The sequence below is a fragment of the Eucalyptus grandis genome, chromosome 4 (genome assembly GCF_016545825.1).
Source record: "Eucalyptus grandis isolate ANBG69807.140 chromosome 4, ASM1654582v1, whole genome shotgun sequence".
NCBI lineage: Eukaryota > Viridiplantae > Streptophyta > Magnoliopsida > Myrtales > Myrtaceae > Eucalyptus > Eucalyptus grandis.
The window spans coordinates 23,471,968-23,492,262 of NC_052615.1; the positions used below are offsets into that span (position 1 = coordinate 23,471,968).

Below are 20,295 nucleotides of genomic sequence, written 5' to 3' on the forward strand. Positions count from 1 at the left end.
TCAATTGGTATGGTAGCTAGCTTACATCCTGATCTCCAAAACAATTTCTAGAACGAATTTCCATTTACTAAGACAAATCCCTCTCTCGGACAAAGCTATCTCAATTCTAAGAAAATATTTGGAAGGTCCCAAATCTTTGATATGAAAAGCAGAGCGTAGATATTTTTTGAATTTTCCAATAGTAAATTCATCATTTCCCATAATAAGAATGTCATCAACATATATTAGAAGATAAATCGATGAAGTACCTTTAGTCTAGGTAAATAGGGCATAGTCATGTTTGGAACGTTGGAAACCCGCATTTGTGAGTGCAACAATAAATTTTGCATACCATTGCCAAGATGCCTACTTCAGCCCATATAAAGATTTACGAAGATGACATACTTGAGACTTCCCCTATCTCCGTAATCCTTGCGGAAATTCCATATATATCTCTTCATCAAGATTTCCATGGAGGAAAGCATTATTAACATCCATTTGATGAAGTCACCAATCACGGAGTGCAGCAATAGAAAAGAAGGAACAAACAATAACCTCTTTGGTGACTAGGAAAAAAGTCTCATGATAGTCAAAATCTTCCCTTTGAGTAAATCCTTTCACAACCAAGCAAGCCTTGTATCGGTCAACCCAACCATCTGCCTTGTACTTGATTTTATATACCCATTTGCAACCGATTGGTTTCCGATGCAAGGGTAGATTCACAATATCCCAAGTATGATTCTCAGTGAGGGCGCGTAATTCAACTTCCATGGCCTATTGCCATCATGGGTCACGTGCTGCTTCATCATAAGATGATGGTTCATGTTCCTCTGATATGTGACTAATACAACACATATGTTCTGGTGATAGTCGACTAAACGAAACATAAAAGGAAATGAGATAACGTGTACATGGAGAATTCATTGTGGGACATATATAATCCTTGGTCCATGCATAAGGACGAACATGACGTCCAAAACATTGAGGTTGCTCAATACTCTATGTACAGGAATTAGTGAGCAAGAATCGTTAAGGCATGAGTATGGGACTTCCATTGAAGATGCAGATGTCGCTAAAGAAGTAGGTGGGTCAACTTTGTCGGACGATGATGATGATGATTCATCTTCTTGATTTGAAGAATTGAAATTAGCTGGCATAGATGATATAGGTTCAGCTGCAATGAAAGCATATTGAGAACCTACAAATAAATCCTCCTTGGATAAAAATTGACGGTTATTTTATGTTGATACTCCAAGGTGTTATTTCCTGGAATGGAAAAATATCATCATGAAAGATTATGTCTCCATTAATAAAGAAACACCCCATAGATATGTCCATAACTTTGTAACCCTTTTTGCAAAGGGGGATACCCCATAAAGATACATCAAATTGCACGAGGATCCATCTTATTTCGAAAGCCTGTGTTCATGGCATAGCATAAGTAACCAAAAACTCTTAAGTGTGTGATCTCTGGCTTCTTCTTGAAAAGCATCTCAAATGGAGTTTTTTTTTGGTAAAGAGCATCTCAAATGGAGTTCGTCCTTCAAGAATTCAAATTGGCATGCGATTAATTAGATAGGCTATTGTGACCACACAATCACCCCAGAATTCTTCAGGAATAGATGCTTGGTATTTAAGTGCTCGGGCTACTTCTAAGAGGTGTCGATGCTTGCGCTCTACAGTCCAATTTTGTTGGGGGGTGTAGGTGCAAGAAATTTTGTGGAGAATCCCATGAGAGGATAGGAAAGAAATGCACTCATTGGTGAAAAATTCGCGCCCATTATTTGTACGAATTCTTTGGACAGATATATCAAACTGATTTTTAATCATGGAGAAGAATTTTGACAAGCAAGAAAAGTTTGACCCTTCGACTACATAAGGAAAAACCATGTGGCACGAGTATAATCATCTACCACAATAAGAAAGAAACATGACCCATCACGATGAGGGGTATGATAAGGACCCCAAATATCCATATGTAATAAGAAAAAAACACTAGCAGCTCAAGATGCACTAACTGGGAAAGATGCTCATGACTGTTTGGCTAATGGACAAATAGAATACTTGGGATGAGGAAAACGAGCACTATGACCCAATCGTTGATGGGAAATGATAGTTTTATTACTATTGGTAGCATTACAAAAAATGCTATTATTCAATGAGGATAATTCAAAATCATCAGGAATATTCCAAAAATATAGTTCTTGTGCCACACTACCCAAGCCTATCGTTTTGCCAGTCGAATGGTCCTAAAAGAAGCAATTTTGGGAGTTGAATATGGCACGACAAGAATCATCCTCACATATCTTGGAAATAGATATAAGGTTGAATTCAAAACAAGGAATGTAAATGAACTTTTTAAGGACAATATGTGGACTAAGATATACTATGCCAATTTTGGTGACATATATAATATCCCCATTTGGAAGACGCACTGACATAGAAGAATTAGGTTTATGGGTATCGGAAAAAATATTGATCATTGCATATTATGTGGTCACTAGCACCTGAGTCAATAATCCATGCATCAACTAAAATTAAATTTATCTTGTGAAAAGAAGTACCTGTAAAACTTGCAATCTTATCGGTAGTCCCCAATTGACTCGAGCTCTCATAATATTTTGATTTGATCCTGCATAATTGTTCGAGATGCCCCCCTTTCCTTCACTACTGAAACCTGATAAGCAAAATATTCTTTGTCCATTTTTACTTTATCATTTGGTTTCCCGTGCAATTTCCAACATGTTTTGACAGTATGGTGTGGATGTTTACAATATTCACAAAATTTACCCCTTTTTGAATTGTGTCCACTCCTTTTTGATGATGTGCACCACGTGAACCATTCGATGATTTATAAATAGGAGTTAATGTGGCTTGATGTGGGCCACTTGATTCAATTAGTTAGGATGACCAACGTTGGTCGTCAGATCCCTCCACCTGATCTGGGCCATTGATCTGAAACCCCCTAGGGTTTCCGTCATCAGCTGCTCGAGTGACAAATGCAGCTCGAGGGGTTCTGTGAAGGGCGAGGAGCTGCTGTTAGGTTTGCCTTGCCGAGTTGCTGTTGGGTCCGAGATGCTCCCTTCGTCTCATCGGAACGGCGAACGCAACGCCATCACCTACCCGAATGTACTCCGCCATGGCTAAGCACTGGCTTTTTTCTTGGACAACCAACTAGTATATTCGACCGAGAGGCGGCACAGGCTCCATGGTGAGAATCTGCGATCTAAAAGGTGAGTAACTCTCATTCAAAATCAATAAATATCTAGTGACTTTTTCTCTCTCTTTCATCTCGCGATACTATTTAAGTGTGGATGCAGGCCCTTCGAGTTGTTCCTCGACCGCCTCAAGTTCATTTTACAAGGCCGAGAGTCAATTAAAGCAAGCGGTAACCAAAAGGTTCCCTTGCTTGAATTCAGACAAGGCTTGAGTGAGTGTGGAGCTTGACGCATCAAGTTTGCTGTACATCTCTCGAATGTTGCCCCACATAACCTTTGAGTCCTTGGCTGATGGAAGACCGGCAACGATCTCAACACTCAGACAATTACTGATCCATGTGCACACAAGCCGGTTGCATCGGTGCCAATGTCGCTGGAGACGTTCATCAGTTGGGAATGTTGGGGTTTCATGAATCATGTATAGGTAAAATTAACAAAAAGAACGCAGCGGAAACAAAATGATATATTTTATACATGATTCTCCGAAAGCGTTATTCGTGCATTTTAATCAAAAATCTGAATATATAAAAAGGGAGTTAAACAAATTATCTCTCGAAGCGCGCTTTATACGAATTGATTCGGATATTCTATAGTTCGAAACCCACAAATGTCAAACATCTAATTTAGACACACCAACAATGGACGTTGAACGGAAGAGAGAAATTTTGGATAATCACCACTATGATCGTGCTAGCAATCTCGTGGAGGTAATCCGCCGTATCCTTGATGTTTTAGTCACGGCCCGAACGAGAGAGAATCCGTCTTTTTCTCGCGTCTCAAAAACACAACAATGCACACACTTTGCTCTATTTTCAGCAACCAACACACCCCTCTCTTTGTTGCGGCATTTAATAAAAACACACTTTCACGATCGTGCACAATCATGCACGATTTCGTGCATGATGGTCAGCAGTTGCTGACCATCCATGCTACGTGCATGATGTTTAGCAACCGCTGACCATCATGCACAATTTTGTGCAAATCGTGCATTTAATTTTTTTTATTTAGTTGTTATTATAAAAAAAAAAATGCACATGATGTGCGACCGTGTGCATGATTAATTAATTAAATAATTAATTAATTAATTCCTAAAACAAAAATAAAAGGAACATAATCTTTGCGTGTGCAATTAGGGTACATTAACATGTATCCACTTTGGGCATGCGTGTGCATCATATGCAAGTAGCTCATAACTATAATACAAATTAAATTAAATCTCATTTAATTTAATTTCAAATCGACTCAATTCAATTGTAATAGTTGCAAACACATTTGCAACAATATTTCTCTCTTATTCCCCGTTATCCTAATTGTTTATGGTGTGTGACATCCTTAGGTTCATCACTTAGCCGGTAGTAAAACTTGTACTAACACATTAGTACTCCCAAAAGAATTAATTGTCTCAATTAATCTTTGGTACCTACAAGCCATAATTGACATTTAGCAATATGTCATGACTACCCAGATAGTGTAAATACTTTAAGAATATAATGAACATATCAGTTTTGGCTATAGTGTAATTCAATCCCTCTGTCTTATTATGTCCCGATCAAATAAAGACCATGGAATATTTGTCAAGTCACCAATTCAATCATACGCACAAATCTAATTGACATGCATTTTATTTGAGACATAAACAATTTATTCTAGATTACAACCCCGACCGAGGATTTCAATGCATTGTCATAATCAGATTGCATAGAACATCATTATTATACCTTGCATGTAACAAAGAGACAGATTCCATATTGCGTACACGTGCAACTTCGGATATAAACAAACTATGACCATCAAGTATATAGACAGATCAACGACTCGGCATTATGTGCACCCATGAACCATAGTTGTTCGACACACAAGTTAACACCATGCCCCAGGTCTAAGGATTCTTTACACAAGACCAAAGCATGAACAATTAGACATTGACCACGCTAAAAGCTTTCATGTTGTTAATCGTTCCATATGCGTCACGTTCAATGAACTTGTCTAATACAAACACTTGTGTTCTAACTCAGGTATCATAATACCCAATTACATGCGACTCATCATTCCCTTAAGTATCTAATACTATCACTAAGCTGGTAATAAGACTTGTACTAACACATTAGTACTCCCAAAAGAATTAATTGTCTCAATTAATCTTTGAGTCCTACAAGCCATGATTGACATCTAGCAATATGTCATGGCTACCCATATAGTGTGAATGCTTTAAGAATATAATGAACCTATCAGTTTTGGTTATAGTGTAATTCAATCCCTTTGTCTTACTATGTCCCGATCAAATAAAGACCATGGAATATTTGTCAAGTCACCAATTCGATCATATGCACAAATTTAATTGACATGCATTTTATTCGAGACATAAACAATTTATTCTCGATTACAACCCCGACCGAGGATTTCAATGCATTGTCATAATCAGATTGCATAGGACATCATTATTATACCTTGCATGTAACAAGGAGACAGATTCCATATTGCGTACACGTGCAATTTCGTATATGAACAAACTATGACCATCAAATATATAGACGGATCAACAACCCAGCATTATGTGCACCCGTGAACCATAGTTGTTCGACACACCAGTTAACACTGTGCATCAAGTCTAAGGATTATTTACACAATACCAAAACATGAACAATTAGACATTGACCACGCTAAAAGCTTCCATGTTGCTAATCGTTCCATATGCGTCACATTCAGTGAACTTATCTAATACAAACACCTGTGTTCTAACTTAGGCATCATAATACCCAATGACATGCGACTCATCATTCCCTTAAGTATCCAATACTTAGTGGTGAAGTTAAGAACACACCGGTCTCAACAAGATTATAAATATCCACTCAATAATCCATCGATCGAGAACGATTTAAAGATTCAGTCTAACTATGAACCCGTCACATATATTCTTAACATCTCAAGAATAGGTCTAGTTACAACTGATCTTATGGAATCATTCATAAATATAAAATAATTAGACAAATGAATGAATACGTCATTGCCATTAATTAAATAATAATAATGATAGTACAAGTGAAATCATGTAACTATTACATAGTAGCTTTGCATATATCCAATAATCAGGAAGGCTACGGTCCCGTCAAGGAAACCATCTTTCTCCTTAGTCACCAAAGCTCGCAGGAAATCCCGATCCCATGCCATATAATTGTCTGGTCTAGTGAGCTCTAGGTTGATGATTTTCAATTCAAGGCCATCGATCAACGATGTGTACAACGGATCGCCGAGCTTTGGGCGACTGCCTCCAACAAGAAACAAATAGGGCACAAATCTGGGTTGGAATCCCGGGTAGGGATCCGTCCCAAGACCCTAAAGATTCGGGTCTGGTCTCTAACCTGAAAATGTCCAGCCTACTCCACTTGGGGCAAATGGAGTCGGCCCACCTCCATTAGGCCTGCCTCCAAGTGGATCATATTGAGCCCAAGATTGACTCGGCCTAGCTACCCATTGACTTGAAAAGGGAAACCAATGGACCTATGGCCACTGAATCTGCCCGGAGTACTGAACAGTAGCAAGAGCTGAGGAGACTAGATGCTGAGCAATGGACAGTTCTTCTATGTTAGGATCAATCTGTTGAGAGATCTGATTTTGTGGTGAGTTTTCATCGGAACTTGTCTGTTGTTTTTGGTTTTCTTGCATGGTATCGTGAGGTATGGATTCCTACCAAAGCGCTGAATTTGTTTTGCAAATAAGAGGCTGCAACAACAAATCAGAAACTAAAGATGGAGGCAATCCTAGAAATTCTTTTGTGGAAGCTAGGTCAGGAAAGAAAGCTCTAATACCATGACAAAAAATGAGAAAGAATTGGAGGAATTTTGTGTATTATGTATTACTGTGCTTGTACATATATTACACGCTTATTAATAATACAAGAAAAGAGTACGATAGGAAAGAGTATACAAAATACATCGTTTCCAACATTTTCAACATCAATGAGTAACACCTACTCATGAGAGGGATATCTTTGTGAAGGTATACTCTCTCCTGTTGATTTCCTCCCTTGAGGTGTAACCAGTTGTTCTTGATCAATAGGTTGTTCTTGCTAACGGGATGTTCTTCATTAACTATCTCGTTTGTCTCAACTTCTCTATATAGACTCAACCACTTTATGATTTATATGATTTCCTTGCACTTATTGCTCATAACTTCCACCTAACATGACAGGAGGGTTTGGGCTAAAAGTAATAAAGTGCCGATCTAAAATTTTGACCTACTTGGCTTATCGATGTCTTCAATGGTTTGATATTCAAAGAAAACCACATATTGACTTCTAATTGGATCCCATGACCTGTAGCTAAACTCTTTATGTCCATAACCTAAGAAGATACATTGCTTAGACTTGTGTGGCATCCCAAAATTCTTAACGACCTCTAGCTACATTAAAGTCTATGAATAGGTGATGGAAGTACCATTAAGTTATTTTATAGCCATTTAATCCATAAATTGCAATAAGATTTATGGCCAAGCTTTTAATGGATAATTAGGTGATAGGAAAGAAAATTCTATCATTGGCCATGTGCATCATAAATTGGAATTTATGGATTTGTGACTATAAGTTTAATGGCCTTATTATTTTTGCAAGTTAGGTAGTTATTTAAGTAGAAAATGTTAATGGATGATCAAGGTTGATGCTATAGGACAATTTGATAAAGAAGACTTTGTTCTTGACTATGCACTTTATAGATTTGATTTTATGGATTAATATCACAAAGTCTTTTGGCCATTTTATTATGCAAATAGGTATTTATTTAAATGAGGGTTAAAATGTACTATTAAAAATTAACTTGGGCCATTTAAGCTTGGGCTTTAGGCCCAAGTGTGTTGGCCTAAAGCGGGCCAAGAGGCCTAGCCCATGAAGCCCATTGGGCTGTCACGCATGGAGGGGTGGAGGAGGAGCCGCATGGCCTCCAAGTGTCTTCGGCAAAGGAGACACTTGTCTCCTTCTTAGGGACAAGTGTCCCCCATGCAAAGAGGGGGTGCATGCAAATATATATACAACCAAAAAGAGAGAGAGAGAGAGAGAGAGAGAGAGAGAGAGAGAGAGTGGCTGGTGGAGAATTCGGCCAAAGGGAGAGAGAGGAGGTTGAGAGAGAGAGAGAGAGAGAGAGAGAGAGAGAGAGAAAGGGTCGCCGAGAGGGAGAGAGGAACCGAGGAAGAAGGAGCCGTCGCCGCCCGTTTGCTGCCTGTGTGCCGTCGTTCTCTTGAGTTTAGAGGCAATTTGGGACTGATTTCCACCCTTGCATGTGTGCCTTGCATGTATGATTTGTTTGTGGTAGGTTTCGGATCATAGGGAAGGCAAAAATCGGAGCTAGAATGTGGCTGTTCTTGACTTTGCATGCTGATTTCGTGAGGTCCGCCTGAACCAGAATCTTGTGAGGGCTTGCATGCATGTTTTAAGTTGGATTTTGACTTTTATTCCTTCATAAAAGTTGTAGCCAACATCTTAAAATACAACATACTAAAATTTGGGACAAAATGGTGGAGATTTAATGGGTCAAACTCTCATCCTACGGAGATGCTAGATCTGGAATGTTTTCGCATAAACTGTTTGAGTCAGAAACTTTTTAGAGATTTCATGCATGTTTAGAGTTCGATTTTGACTTGGATATCTTCATGAAAGTTGTAGCTAACGTCTTAAAATAAAACATACTAAAATTTGGAGGAAAATTATAGAGATTTAAGTGGTTAAACTCTCATTATACGGAGACCTCAGATCTGGGACGATTTCACTGACCTTTTGATGGATTTTTGGTTGTATGTTGAGTTTTGCTAAGAATCTCTCTTCTATTTCTTCATGAAAGTTGTAGGGAACATCTTAAAATACAACATACTCAAGTTTGAAGCAAAACGAACAAGTATAACCTAGTAAATCGACTGAATCTTGGAGATGGTAATTCTGGAGATGTAGTACAGGACACCCGAGGCTTCATGGACCTAAACGACGACTATACTCTGGATTTTTGACTTAAATATCTTCATGAAACTTGTAGAGAGCATCTTGATGTAGAACATATCCAAATTTCAGAGGAAAATAAGAAGAATAGGTAGGTGAAAACTCAGTATTTCGGAGAAGCATGTACTGGACGTTTCGGTGTTGGATCCAGAAGCTTCGTATGACTATAGAAAATTATCTAAAACGAATCTGACCTATAAGTCTTCATGAAAAATCTACATTAGTGTCTTAACTATAATCTGGTAAAATTTCATAATTTTTGGAGGTCGTTCGGGTATTTTAATCAAATTATTTCGAGAACTGCACATTCTGTTTCTACCCGAAATTGTATGCTGTGTTGGTATAAATCATATCTTTTGTGTGGAACTCTATTGGGCATGTATTTCTCATGAAATTATTATCTTATTGTCTTGCCTATCACATGCCTTGATTTCATGATTTTTTAGAAGCATATGGATATTTAATTTAAGTATTTTCAAAAATGGTACATGCTGGAATTTTGAAAAAGGCATGAAATATGGACCATTTTAAAATTGCATGGACTCCATGAAGTGTATTGTTATAGATGATGGTGTCTTGCTGCATGTACGATAATGATTTGAGATGCATGTATGAATTCAATGATGAATATGATCTTGGTTGCCATCACATCGCATGCCATGTTGAAATTGAGCCATAATTATGAATGTGAAATTGAAAATGAGATGTATAAGAACATGCATCGTGGTGATGATGATACCGTCGGAGGTGTGAGCCGACGATGCCCCGGGAGTCGGGATGCCCAAAGGTTCGAATGAGTCGATGCCCTTTGGATGCCTAGTTGTATTATGAATACATGCCCAGAGGTTTTCCCCGGGAGTGTCGGGATGCCCGGTTGTATTATGATATATGCCCGGAGGGTGAGGGGTTGTATCATGATGCATGCCCGGAGGGTAGGGGTAACCATTTTCATGGCGAACCCCGGAGATTCCTCGTGATGCCAGGTGGGATGCGAGATGCCTAGAGGTTCAAATGAGTCAATGCCCTTTGGATACCCAGTTGTATTTTGAATACATGCCCGGAGGTTCCTCGTGATGCCAGTTGGGATACGAGATGCCCGGAATGTGGGGGTGCCGGATGCCCGGTTGTATCTTGGATACATCGCAGTGTCGAATGCACTGAACAAAGAGAAATGTGGTGGTCCAAAATGAAATTGAAATTGAATTATGCATGATGATATATGCATGATACGATGAGATGTGCATGGATGCATGGTAATGATGATGGTACATGTGATATGATGATGAGATGTGCATGGATACATGGTAATGATGATGGTACATGTGATATGATGATGAGATGTGCATGGATACATGGTAATGATGATGGTACATGTGATATGATGATATGATGATGATGTTACATGCATGGATGCATGGTAATGATGATGGTACATGTGATATGGTGATATGATGATGATGTTATATGCATGGATGCATGGTAAGGATGATGCCATATGTGACATGTTGATGGTAAGTGTATAATATGATGATGAAGTCTATATGATGATGATGGTACATGAGGTATGATGACATGTGCATGATGCCATGGTATGTTGTGCATGGATGCTTGTCTGATATGTGATGCTATGATTGTGATGATTGCATGGCATGATGTATTGAGTGGTTTATTAGTCATTTACCTGCTGAGTGGCTGTACTCACCCATTTGGGGACCAACATTTCAGACTAAATAAGATGCATCTGCTGCTACTACTACTAGTAGACGGATCGAGTGATTAGATATGATCATGATGAGGAGGATAGTAAAGGAAGGAGCTTTTAAACGCCGACACTGATCGATGGACTTTAAGTGTACGACTGTCGGAGGGGATGTCGGTCATCTTTTAAAGTATAGCCATGTATAAGAAACTATGGCATTTCGATGTACCGACTAAAGATGTCCATCTGTTTTATGTAAATAAAAGTGTACGGCTTTAACTTATATAAGATGTTTAGTCGGTGTGCATCGTTTTCTGAATATATGGAAGGGAGTTTGTTGGATGTGCTTCCGTATATGAATTGTGCAAGGGACCTATCAAAAAAAAAGTGTAAACCCCCTATGTGATATGGACCCGCTGCAATTGAAATGGTATCAGAGTGACATGTTATTAGGAAAAGTGAATGGTAAGCGAACTGTGGTGACCCTAATCGGATCGGGGGCCGTCAAGGGGTGCCACAACTTGTTATTAAGTTGGACCTCTTATCTCTTGAAACATGATGAATGCCCCCACAATCGGACACTTCTAGATGTTTGTATGAATCTTTCTCACTCCAAATTTTCTACAGAACATCCCCCTTAAGATAAACAAATGTTGGAAGGTTTATCAAGTTTAATATCGTTGTCATTGCTTCACCCCAAAATGACTTACACAACCTTACATGAGAGGGCATACATTGAATCTGATCATTAATCATCCAATTCATTCTCCCCACTAGTCCATTATGTTGTAGTGTTTATGGAATAGTTTTCTCAAGCTTGATATCATGATCTCTTCAATAACATTCAAACAAACTTCTATATTCACCACCATTGTTAGCTCAAACACGTTTCAACTTCTTTGTGGCTTCTTGTTCTATGTTGACATAAAAATATTTGAAAGCTTTAAGCACCTAGTCTTCATATTACAAAGCAACGACATGCACTTTTATGAAGCAGTCATCAATAAATGTTACATAATGTACCACCAAGTGTTCTAGCATCCATGAAACAAACATTGATGTGAATTAAATCAAGTAAATTTGATTTTGTGTGTGGAAAGGAACGATGAAATCAAGATATTTGTTGCTTACCTCTTAGCTGGCGAGTATGTTCTCTTTTTTCTTCTTTTTTTCTTTTTTCAATGGTGGAAGATTTTGTTTAGCAATAGTTTCAAGCTCCTTCTTGCTGAGATGACCATGTCTCAAACGGCATAGGTCAACTAAGGAGTCATCCATTGTATTTACCTCTTCCAAGATCAACATTAGCTTGTATGGTGTAGAGAGTGCAATTTTTTTGCCCTTAACCACCGCTATTAGACCTTTAGTTTGCCATCATTAAAGGAATTGCAATAACCATCTTCATTGAAAGCACCTGTGGAATCGAATGAAGAACAATGTCTGGAATATGTCTCACATTTTGCAAAAGCAAATTATATCAACATTGATTTCTAAATGAACATATCCTATATCGATAATTTTACAAACACCATTGTTGCCTATCTAGTCACATTCAAAATCATCTTTGCAATATGATGTGAAGTAGTCACGCTGTGAAGTGACATGAAATGAGGTTATGGAATTAACAACCCAACTATGGTCTTGGCATATAAAATTCACACAAGTAACGCCACAAATTAACATAATATCGCCATTTGATGCAATTGCCATTGTATCTTGCTTCTTTTCTATCTTTCCATCTCCATTTCCATCTTGGAATTTATCTCTATTTTTGAACCTGCATTCTTTGATATAATATCCCATCTTATCACAATCGTAGCACTCTGAATTCTTCCTCAAGCTTGATTTCGATCTTCCTCTTGAGTTGACTTTTTATCATAATTTTAAAATTTTCTTGATTGATTTTTCCATGTTTTTCAATGACAAGGCCCTTCAAGTGAGAAGCATAATTCATGCATCTTCCCATTATTTCTTCATTGAACAAGTTTTCTTTAATCGTGCTCATCAAAAGCATGCCATAAGAAGCAGAGTCATTTAATGCCAAGACCAATGTATCCCAACTATCAAAGAGAGCACCAAGCAATAAACATGCCAGCAACTCTCCAACAAGATCAATTTCTAGATTTGTCAATTGATTCACAATATTTTGAAATTCACTCAAATGTCCAGACATGCTACTACCCTCCTTGTATCTCAGATTTACAAGTCTATTAACAAAATATGCTTGTCTTGTAATTTCTTCCACGGTGTTTCGGCATTTGTTTCTTGAATGACATCATAGTAAACTCACTTATCAATCCATTTTCCAATAAAAATAATTTTTTTATGATTCATCGGCCCCCATTATTTATCTCCTTGTCCCCTTTAGACTCATCCCCATCAATGGGATCATATGAATATTTACAATACGATTTGTCTTCCATCTTAGGCTTCCAAATAAAATAATTTGAGGCATTTAACTTAAACATAGTACTACTAGTTTCCTCCATTAACCTCGCTTTGATACCACTTTGATGAGGAAAAAGAACAACAAAATTCACTAAGAACTTAAATTTATCCAAGATCAATTTTTTCCCAAAACTCAACCAACCAATACAAAAATAACCTCAGCAGCAACCACCCCCAATGTTCCAGCAATATCAACCACCAAACCAATAGACATAACGTTGAAAATTGAAGAGTCAATGGAAGAAACAATAGCCACAAATTTTATGTGAAAAATTCAATATAAGAAAAATCATGAAGCCTCTCAAAATTTCTACTAATCATCAAGAATAGCAGAACATGCAATAATTCATTTCCAAGTCACACAATCAGAGGCTCAAAATATAACAATATAATAATATTTCATCATCACAAAGGGGGATTAACAAAGGAGCAAGAAAACTCTACTTACTATCTTATCTGAGGACTTGAGAGAGAAATCAAAGAATGATTTCAAAGATTAGAACCATTCACCTTGTAGATCTTGATCTCACGATATATACTAACATTTCAGCTGATTTCGACAAAATTTTACCGTCAAATTTGAATTGCCTCCTCTCCTCTAAATCGCTATCTCTCTCCCTCTTCTTCTTCTTCTTCTTTTTTTTCCTTTTGTGCGAACGCTCCTTTTTTCTCTCTTCACTGTCATGGGCCTTCAATCCCCTTTTGCTTTCCTTTTTCGGCTTTTGTTCTGTGTCTAAATAAGGTGCGCCGGGCCCCATGAGGAGGACCCAGCCCATCATAACTTGGCACCGCATCGGCTCAACCCGACCCAACACGAAGGAGACAACGCAGCCACAATTTTGACATGGAAACGAGACACTCTAGTGAGGTGGTAGCAAGGATGAGGCAGTGGCCACTCTAGAGTTTGATACGGACAAGAAGACAACGAGTCCATGGCCCGGCCGCAATGCAGGGCGGTCGTGGCCGCATCAGGGATGCGGATCGGGCAGCCGCCGCTGTGGAGGGCGGCGAGGAGAAGGTTTTCAATGTGTATTTTTCGAGGTGTTTTAATGGAAGACAACTGGAAGCAAATTTTAGAACAGAGTGATTTCTTGGTTTCTCCCCCTGAAAAGGGCTCTGCTCTGGACCAAGTGGTGCCAAAATGGTCAACAAAGTGGGCACCATTCCTGGATAAAAGTGACTCACAGTCATCCTCTTTTCTTGGTTTCTCTCTCTCTCTCTCTCTCTCTCCAAATGCAGTCTTCAGTGCTTCCCCGAGTTCCCACCACCACCGTCTTCAACCTCCTAACCCTAACCCTGTCGCTCCTCCCCCTCCCTTCCCTCCCGCTCTCCCTCTGCCGCACCTCCTGCGGGGCCGTCCCCGTCTCCTACCCCTTCGCCGTCGACGACGGCTGCGGCTCCCCGAGCTTCCGCCGCATGCTCTCCTGCAACGACTCCGACCTCTTCTTCGCCACCCCCTCCGGCGCCTACAAGGTCCAGTCCATCGACTACCCCAAGCGCAAGGTCGTCGTCTTCGACCCCGCCATGTCCACCTGCTCCATCCTCCAGCCCCACCACGACTTCGCCCTCACCGACGTGCAGGCCGCCCTCATCCCACCCTCCGACGACACCATCTTCGCCGTCCTCAACTGCTCCGTCGACTCCCCCGTCTCCAACCACTTCAAGTACCTCTGCTCCCACGACGTCGGCGGCCACACCTGCGACGAGATGTACGGCGCCTGCGCCTCTTTCCGGATCTTCCGGCCGGCGGCCCCGCAGTTGGCCAACCAGTCGTTGCCGTCGCCGTCGCTGTCGCCGCCAACGTCGACGTCGACGTCGCCGCCGTGCTGCTTCACGAGGTACGCGACGGTGAAGTTCATGACCATGAACATGCTGGACTGCACGCACTACACGACGGTGATCGACGCCGGGGGGCTGGAGAAGTCCGGGCCGCTGGACTGGACGTACGGGATCGAGCTGACGTACGCCGTGCCGGAGAGCACCGCGTGCGACCGGTGCAAGCGGTCGGGCGGCGCGTGCGGGTTCGACGCCGAGTCGGAGGCCATGCTCTGCCTCTGCTCCCCACCCTCAACGCCACTGTGGAGTGTCGTAAGTGCAAAAAACGAAAGATATTATCTTTTTCTTCGTTCTCTTTTTGTAATATAAATATATATAATATAACCATAATCGTCCTTTACCAAATTTATTTTATTTTCGTGTTCTATAAAGAAGCTTACAGTAGGACCCGTTAATCAAATAAGTGAATGTAAAGAACAAAAAGAGTTTTCTTTTCTTTTTCTTTTTTTTTTGGAGGGGGGGGAGGGGAGGTCATTTCCTATTCATTGAGGACACTTAAATTTGAAATGTTCAACTTTAAAGTAGTGATCCTCTACAACATAAGAATAATCGGCTTATTTAAAAACTGTATTTTTTTTCTACTTATTAACTGAATAGAGATTTATAGCACCATAAGCTTGATATTAATGGACAAATGAGAATTTTTGCTTATAGATTAAAAAAAAAAAAAAGATAGTAAGGCTAATGATTGATCATCTTCCCTTTAGTACATGTATATTCTTATGAATCATTTGAATTGCGAGGGACGAAAATCCATCGATGCAAATTAAATGGAATTGATTCGATCCCAACCCATGTCGGGTCATTCATTTCCCCCCAATCAAGGAGGGACGTAGGACAGACATGACATTATTCTAATTATTACAAGTACAGTACAGAATTCAAAGTTGAAATGCCACCATGATTGAACTTTTCGAGATTTGAATTCGGCTTCTAAGTCGATTGCTTGACCTGCATTTGGCTTGCATTTCTTGATTTTGTGTGTTTCCACTAGCCTCGATGATGATATTAAAGTCTTGTGTTGGGTCCAGCTGCAGGCACTGGGACTGGCTACGGAGAAAAGCTTGCTCCGAGGATATCATTCCACGCAACCCTATTTATCATTTTAATCTCCATTATTTACACCAATTTAGTGTGGTGATTTCTTCTTCTTTTTATTATATTTTTTTATTTTATATATTTTACCTCTATTATCTATTTTTCTTTGTTTTGTTATTGTCTCTAGAGTTCACGTGTATTTCCCAATGGCTTCACATAGAAATCGCTCACATCAGAAAAAGAACAACAGTTCATGTAATCCCTCTAGTCGTCATATGTACTCGTGTCTGTTGCTCTTGCGTTTCTGCTTGTATTGTCTCTAGGGTTCACGTGCATTTACCCATGCGGCTTTATAAATTTCTCCCCAAGCCATCCTTCCTCACCACACTCACAAGAATCTTAGAGATGAACTTATTGAGAAAAGTTTTGAATTTCTATTATTTGTGAGATAATATAAATGGATGGAGGAAACCCTTTGTATAAGCACTTCTCTGATTTAACAGTAGATGTTGTTGTATTGACGTGAAAATAGTAGGATCTTGTAAATTAAGTCTTTATCAAAATACTAAATAAATAAATAAAGAATAATAAGAACACTAAAGATTTATAAGATTCGGTCTAAATATCAATATTTACACATAGAGAAGGTCAATAATAAATAATTTACTATAATCGGAAAATTAAAGTTAGTTCAAATATTTTTCATACTTAATTTAAGTGAAAATTTAAGGTGTTTATAAACAAATAACTTAATTTAGATGTAAACTTACGGCAGAAATCACCGGGCTTCGCGTTTATTGCGCGGCTTCTTTTCTCGTGCGGCGCGTCTCGGCTTGTGCGGCTCTTCACTGGTTTCTCGGCTATTTTTGGGGGCAAAAAATAAAGGGAGAGGGACCCACAAAGAATCCTTTGGCCTTTGGCCTTTGGCCTTTGCCTTTTGCACGACTTCTGCTGGAGAGAGAGGAGTAGCTTATTTTGTCCTGTAGCGTCCAGCATTGTACGACATATATTTATAAATGATTCAACCTCGAGGTATAATTTAATAGTTATCCCTTTAATCTAACAATAATACTCTATCTTCCAATCTACAAGCTAATTGCATTAATTACAAAAACATCTTAGAATAGTACGCATTTCTCATATTGCTCTTAAGAATATTTCAAAGAGAAGTCCTATGCCCTTAAAAGCTTTAAGAATGATCTTCTTGAATTACCCTTGATTCATTCTGAGTTGAAAATCCTTGGTTATGCCTAGTATAAAAGGTTAAGGACGCGTATGATAACCATTCTATTTTTGTTTGAGAACTATTTTTTTATTCCAAATTCATTTCTAGAACATAATTCCGTTTGGTAAAATTATTTCATTTTTCTATTTCCAGAATAAATTTTTACTCTAAAAATAGGTTTGGTAAATTTATCATAAATGTACCAATTTGAGATTTTTGATAATTTAAAAATTAATTCGAGATAAATTTGTCATATATGCACTAGTTTATGGTTTTTAGTAAACAAAAATTTACTTTGAGATAAATTTGTCACATATGTACCAATTTATGATTTTTTGGGATGTTAACCCAAACTAAAATTTTAGCTCGAGGCTTTAATTTCACCTTAATTTGAATAAGTATATTAAAAATCTTAAAACTTATTAAAAAATGCAAAATTGGATTTTAAATCTAATCAAGTCTTAAAATTATCAAATTTGTGTAATTAAGTCCTTCCGTTAACTTCATCAACATAACTAATAGAAAATGTTGCAATAATTTTTTTCTCTCTCATATATGTCTTTAACTAGCTAAAATATAAAAGATAAGGTTAAATTGGCATCATTTTGGTCTAGATCTAATTTTTTAATCTAAATATTAATTAAACTAAATTAAAAATAAATAAAATTATTTTAAAAAGCATAAACTATTGGGTTTTGGGGGAGGGGGCCGGGGGCAAGGGCAAGGGCCCTTGTCGTTTACGCCCTCACCAACCGCAGGCAAAGGCCTGACAACCCTTGCCTAAGTCTCAGCAAGGGTGCCTCCTCTAGCAAACTCCACCAGCCCCACAACAAGGGGTAGTGAGGGCAAGAGCCTTCCAAACTGCCCTTTTTTGTGCGCGCGTGTGTTTTCATCCTTTTTTGCTTTTTAATTTTATTTAATTAAGAATTGGCTAAAATTTTAGGATTTAAGTCAAAACATGGTCGTTTTATATATTTTAGTAAGGTCAATGCCAGTAGGAGAGAAAAAATATTTTTAAAGAGCCACAAAGAGAAAAAAATAATACAAAGGTTGTTTAAGTGTTTCGTTAGTCTAATTGTACATTGTTAGTAGCATGACTTGATTATATAAATTTGGGAAAATCTCAAATAAGGGCTTGAAATGAGTTCATTTTCTCAAAAAATGACCTAAAGTGGACACTATATCAAAAAATGATCCAAAGTGGCTAATTTTGTCTCAAATGAGGACCCAAACTTTTAATCTTATTTACAGCTTGGGGTAGTTTTGTCCAAGAACATTTTTTCTTAATTTTTTTTCTTTCTTCATCTTCCTCACACCTCCTCCTTCACTCTACATTGCCTCCTTCTTCAACACCATAATTAGGGCCCCTACCAACGACCTCGTGAGCTTCATGTCATCACGTAGTTGGTCCTAGTGACAAGAAGTCAAATTGGAGTTATTAGCTACTGGTCACCTTCTCGGATACTAAAATCCTCAGTTCCTCACGATGCATCAAATCTCGGCTCGCTTGTGCTCAACCTAAAGCACGGATTGACCTCCATCTGACGACGAAGATGCTGGATTTTCTATTAGGGGCAGCAGTTGATGAGGTCGAGAGCTCGAATAGGACTTGTCAATGGCAGCAATGGGGTAACGAAGTACAATAATTTCTATAGTTAATGATGTCAAATACGACTAATAATCAATCTCAAGATGGGTATCAATTAAGAAGAAGAGCTATGTCGATGAGAATGGCAAGAGTGTGGTGGGTGTCTCCAAACTAGGGATTATTGAAAGGAGGCATTGGCATTGCAAAGGGGAAGGGGATCTTTGAAAGATTGAATTTACGCAAGAGAGGCAAACCCAAATTTAAAATTGATGAGGAAACTCTTGCCAAGGTTGAAATAGTCGCCAGCTAAAACAAAATTGTTCTTTGGCATGAAATTATTGATCACCAAGTGTTAATTGAATAGAGGCATAAGTTAGTCAAACAAGATGATCTGGCAATGCTTGGATATTGCTACTATGTTGTTGCCAAGCAGGACTAAAAACAACATAAAAAATTGCAATTGCTGGGTTAGCGGAAGGCCTGGAATAAGTGGAGTTTGATGCACTCTTAAGGTGAGAGAAATACGTCGCTAAAGGGATTAGTTGCATAGCTTGGGAGTTGGACAAGAAGTTAAGTCTCAACAAAAGCAGATTCATATTATGACTTTGAGATTAGAATTTGCGATGAATGTTGGAATAAAAGAACTTATTTTTTAAAGCTCATTTCAACGTCGTGGAATTGTCTACAAATCATTTTGAGGAGCGAAAATTTAAAATTTTCATTGAATTAGACTACGTTGTAATGGCTTGTGTTAAAGAAAACTCAATCTTGGTCATACAACGAGATGACACAGAGCGATGGAGGGGCTGATAATGGAGGTGATGTAGAGAGTTGGTCATACAACAAGATGTCCACTTTAGGTCTTTTTTTGAGAAAATGGCTCAACTTCGATCCTTATTTGAGATTTTTCCTATAAATTTGATAAATTTTAGGGCTTAATTATATATTTTGTAAATTTTAAAATTTAATTATACTTTCATGATAATTTTAAGACTTACAATGTTCTTATCTTATCACCGTCAAATTTCTGTTCAATGATGCCGTTTAAAAATGCTAATATTATTCCTTGGGTATTCGGCGACTCAAGGATGTTCACGTGGAAGGATGACACACCATCCGAGAACTTCCTGTCTTCGTCGTCGGGTGCCAAACAAGTTCAAGATTCCTTTTTTCCCTTCAATTTTCGTACATTGCTTGGATACAGCCACCCGTTTATCCATGCCACATTTGTCAGGGAAATCATTTTTTTGATCCATTTCAATTTTTGTCGCCAACATCCAAAATTTGAAT

At 38.6% G+C, this 20,295-nt stretch overlaps 1 protein-coding gene across 1 annotated transcript; it reads left to right on the plus strand.

The window, feature by feature from the left end:
• The first annotated feature begins 14,240 nt into the window (after positions 1–14,240).
• On the plus strand, positions 14,241–16,564 carry LOC104441301. Its single transcript, XM_010054394.3, has 2 exons — positions 14,241–15,406; positions 16,186–16,564. Exons 1-2 carry the CDS (start codon positions 14,552–14,554, stop codon positions 16,261–16,263), a joined length of 933 nt encoding a protein of 310 aa, XP_010052696.2. The 5' UTR covers positions 14,241–14,551; the 3' UTR covers positions 16,264–16,564.
• The last annotated feature ends 3,731 nt before the right edge of the window (positions 16,565–20,295 follow it).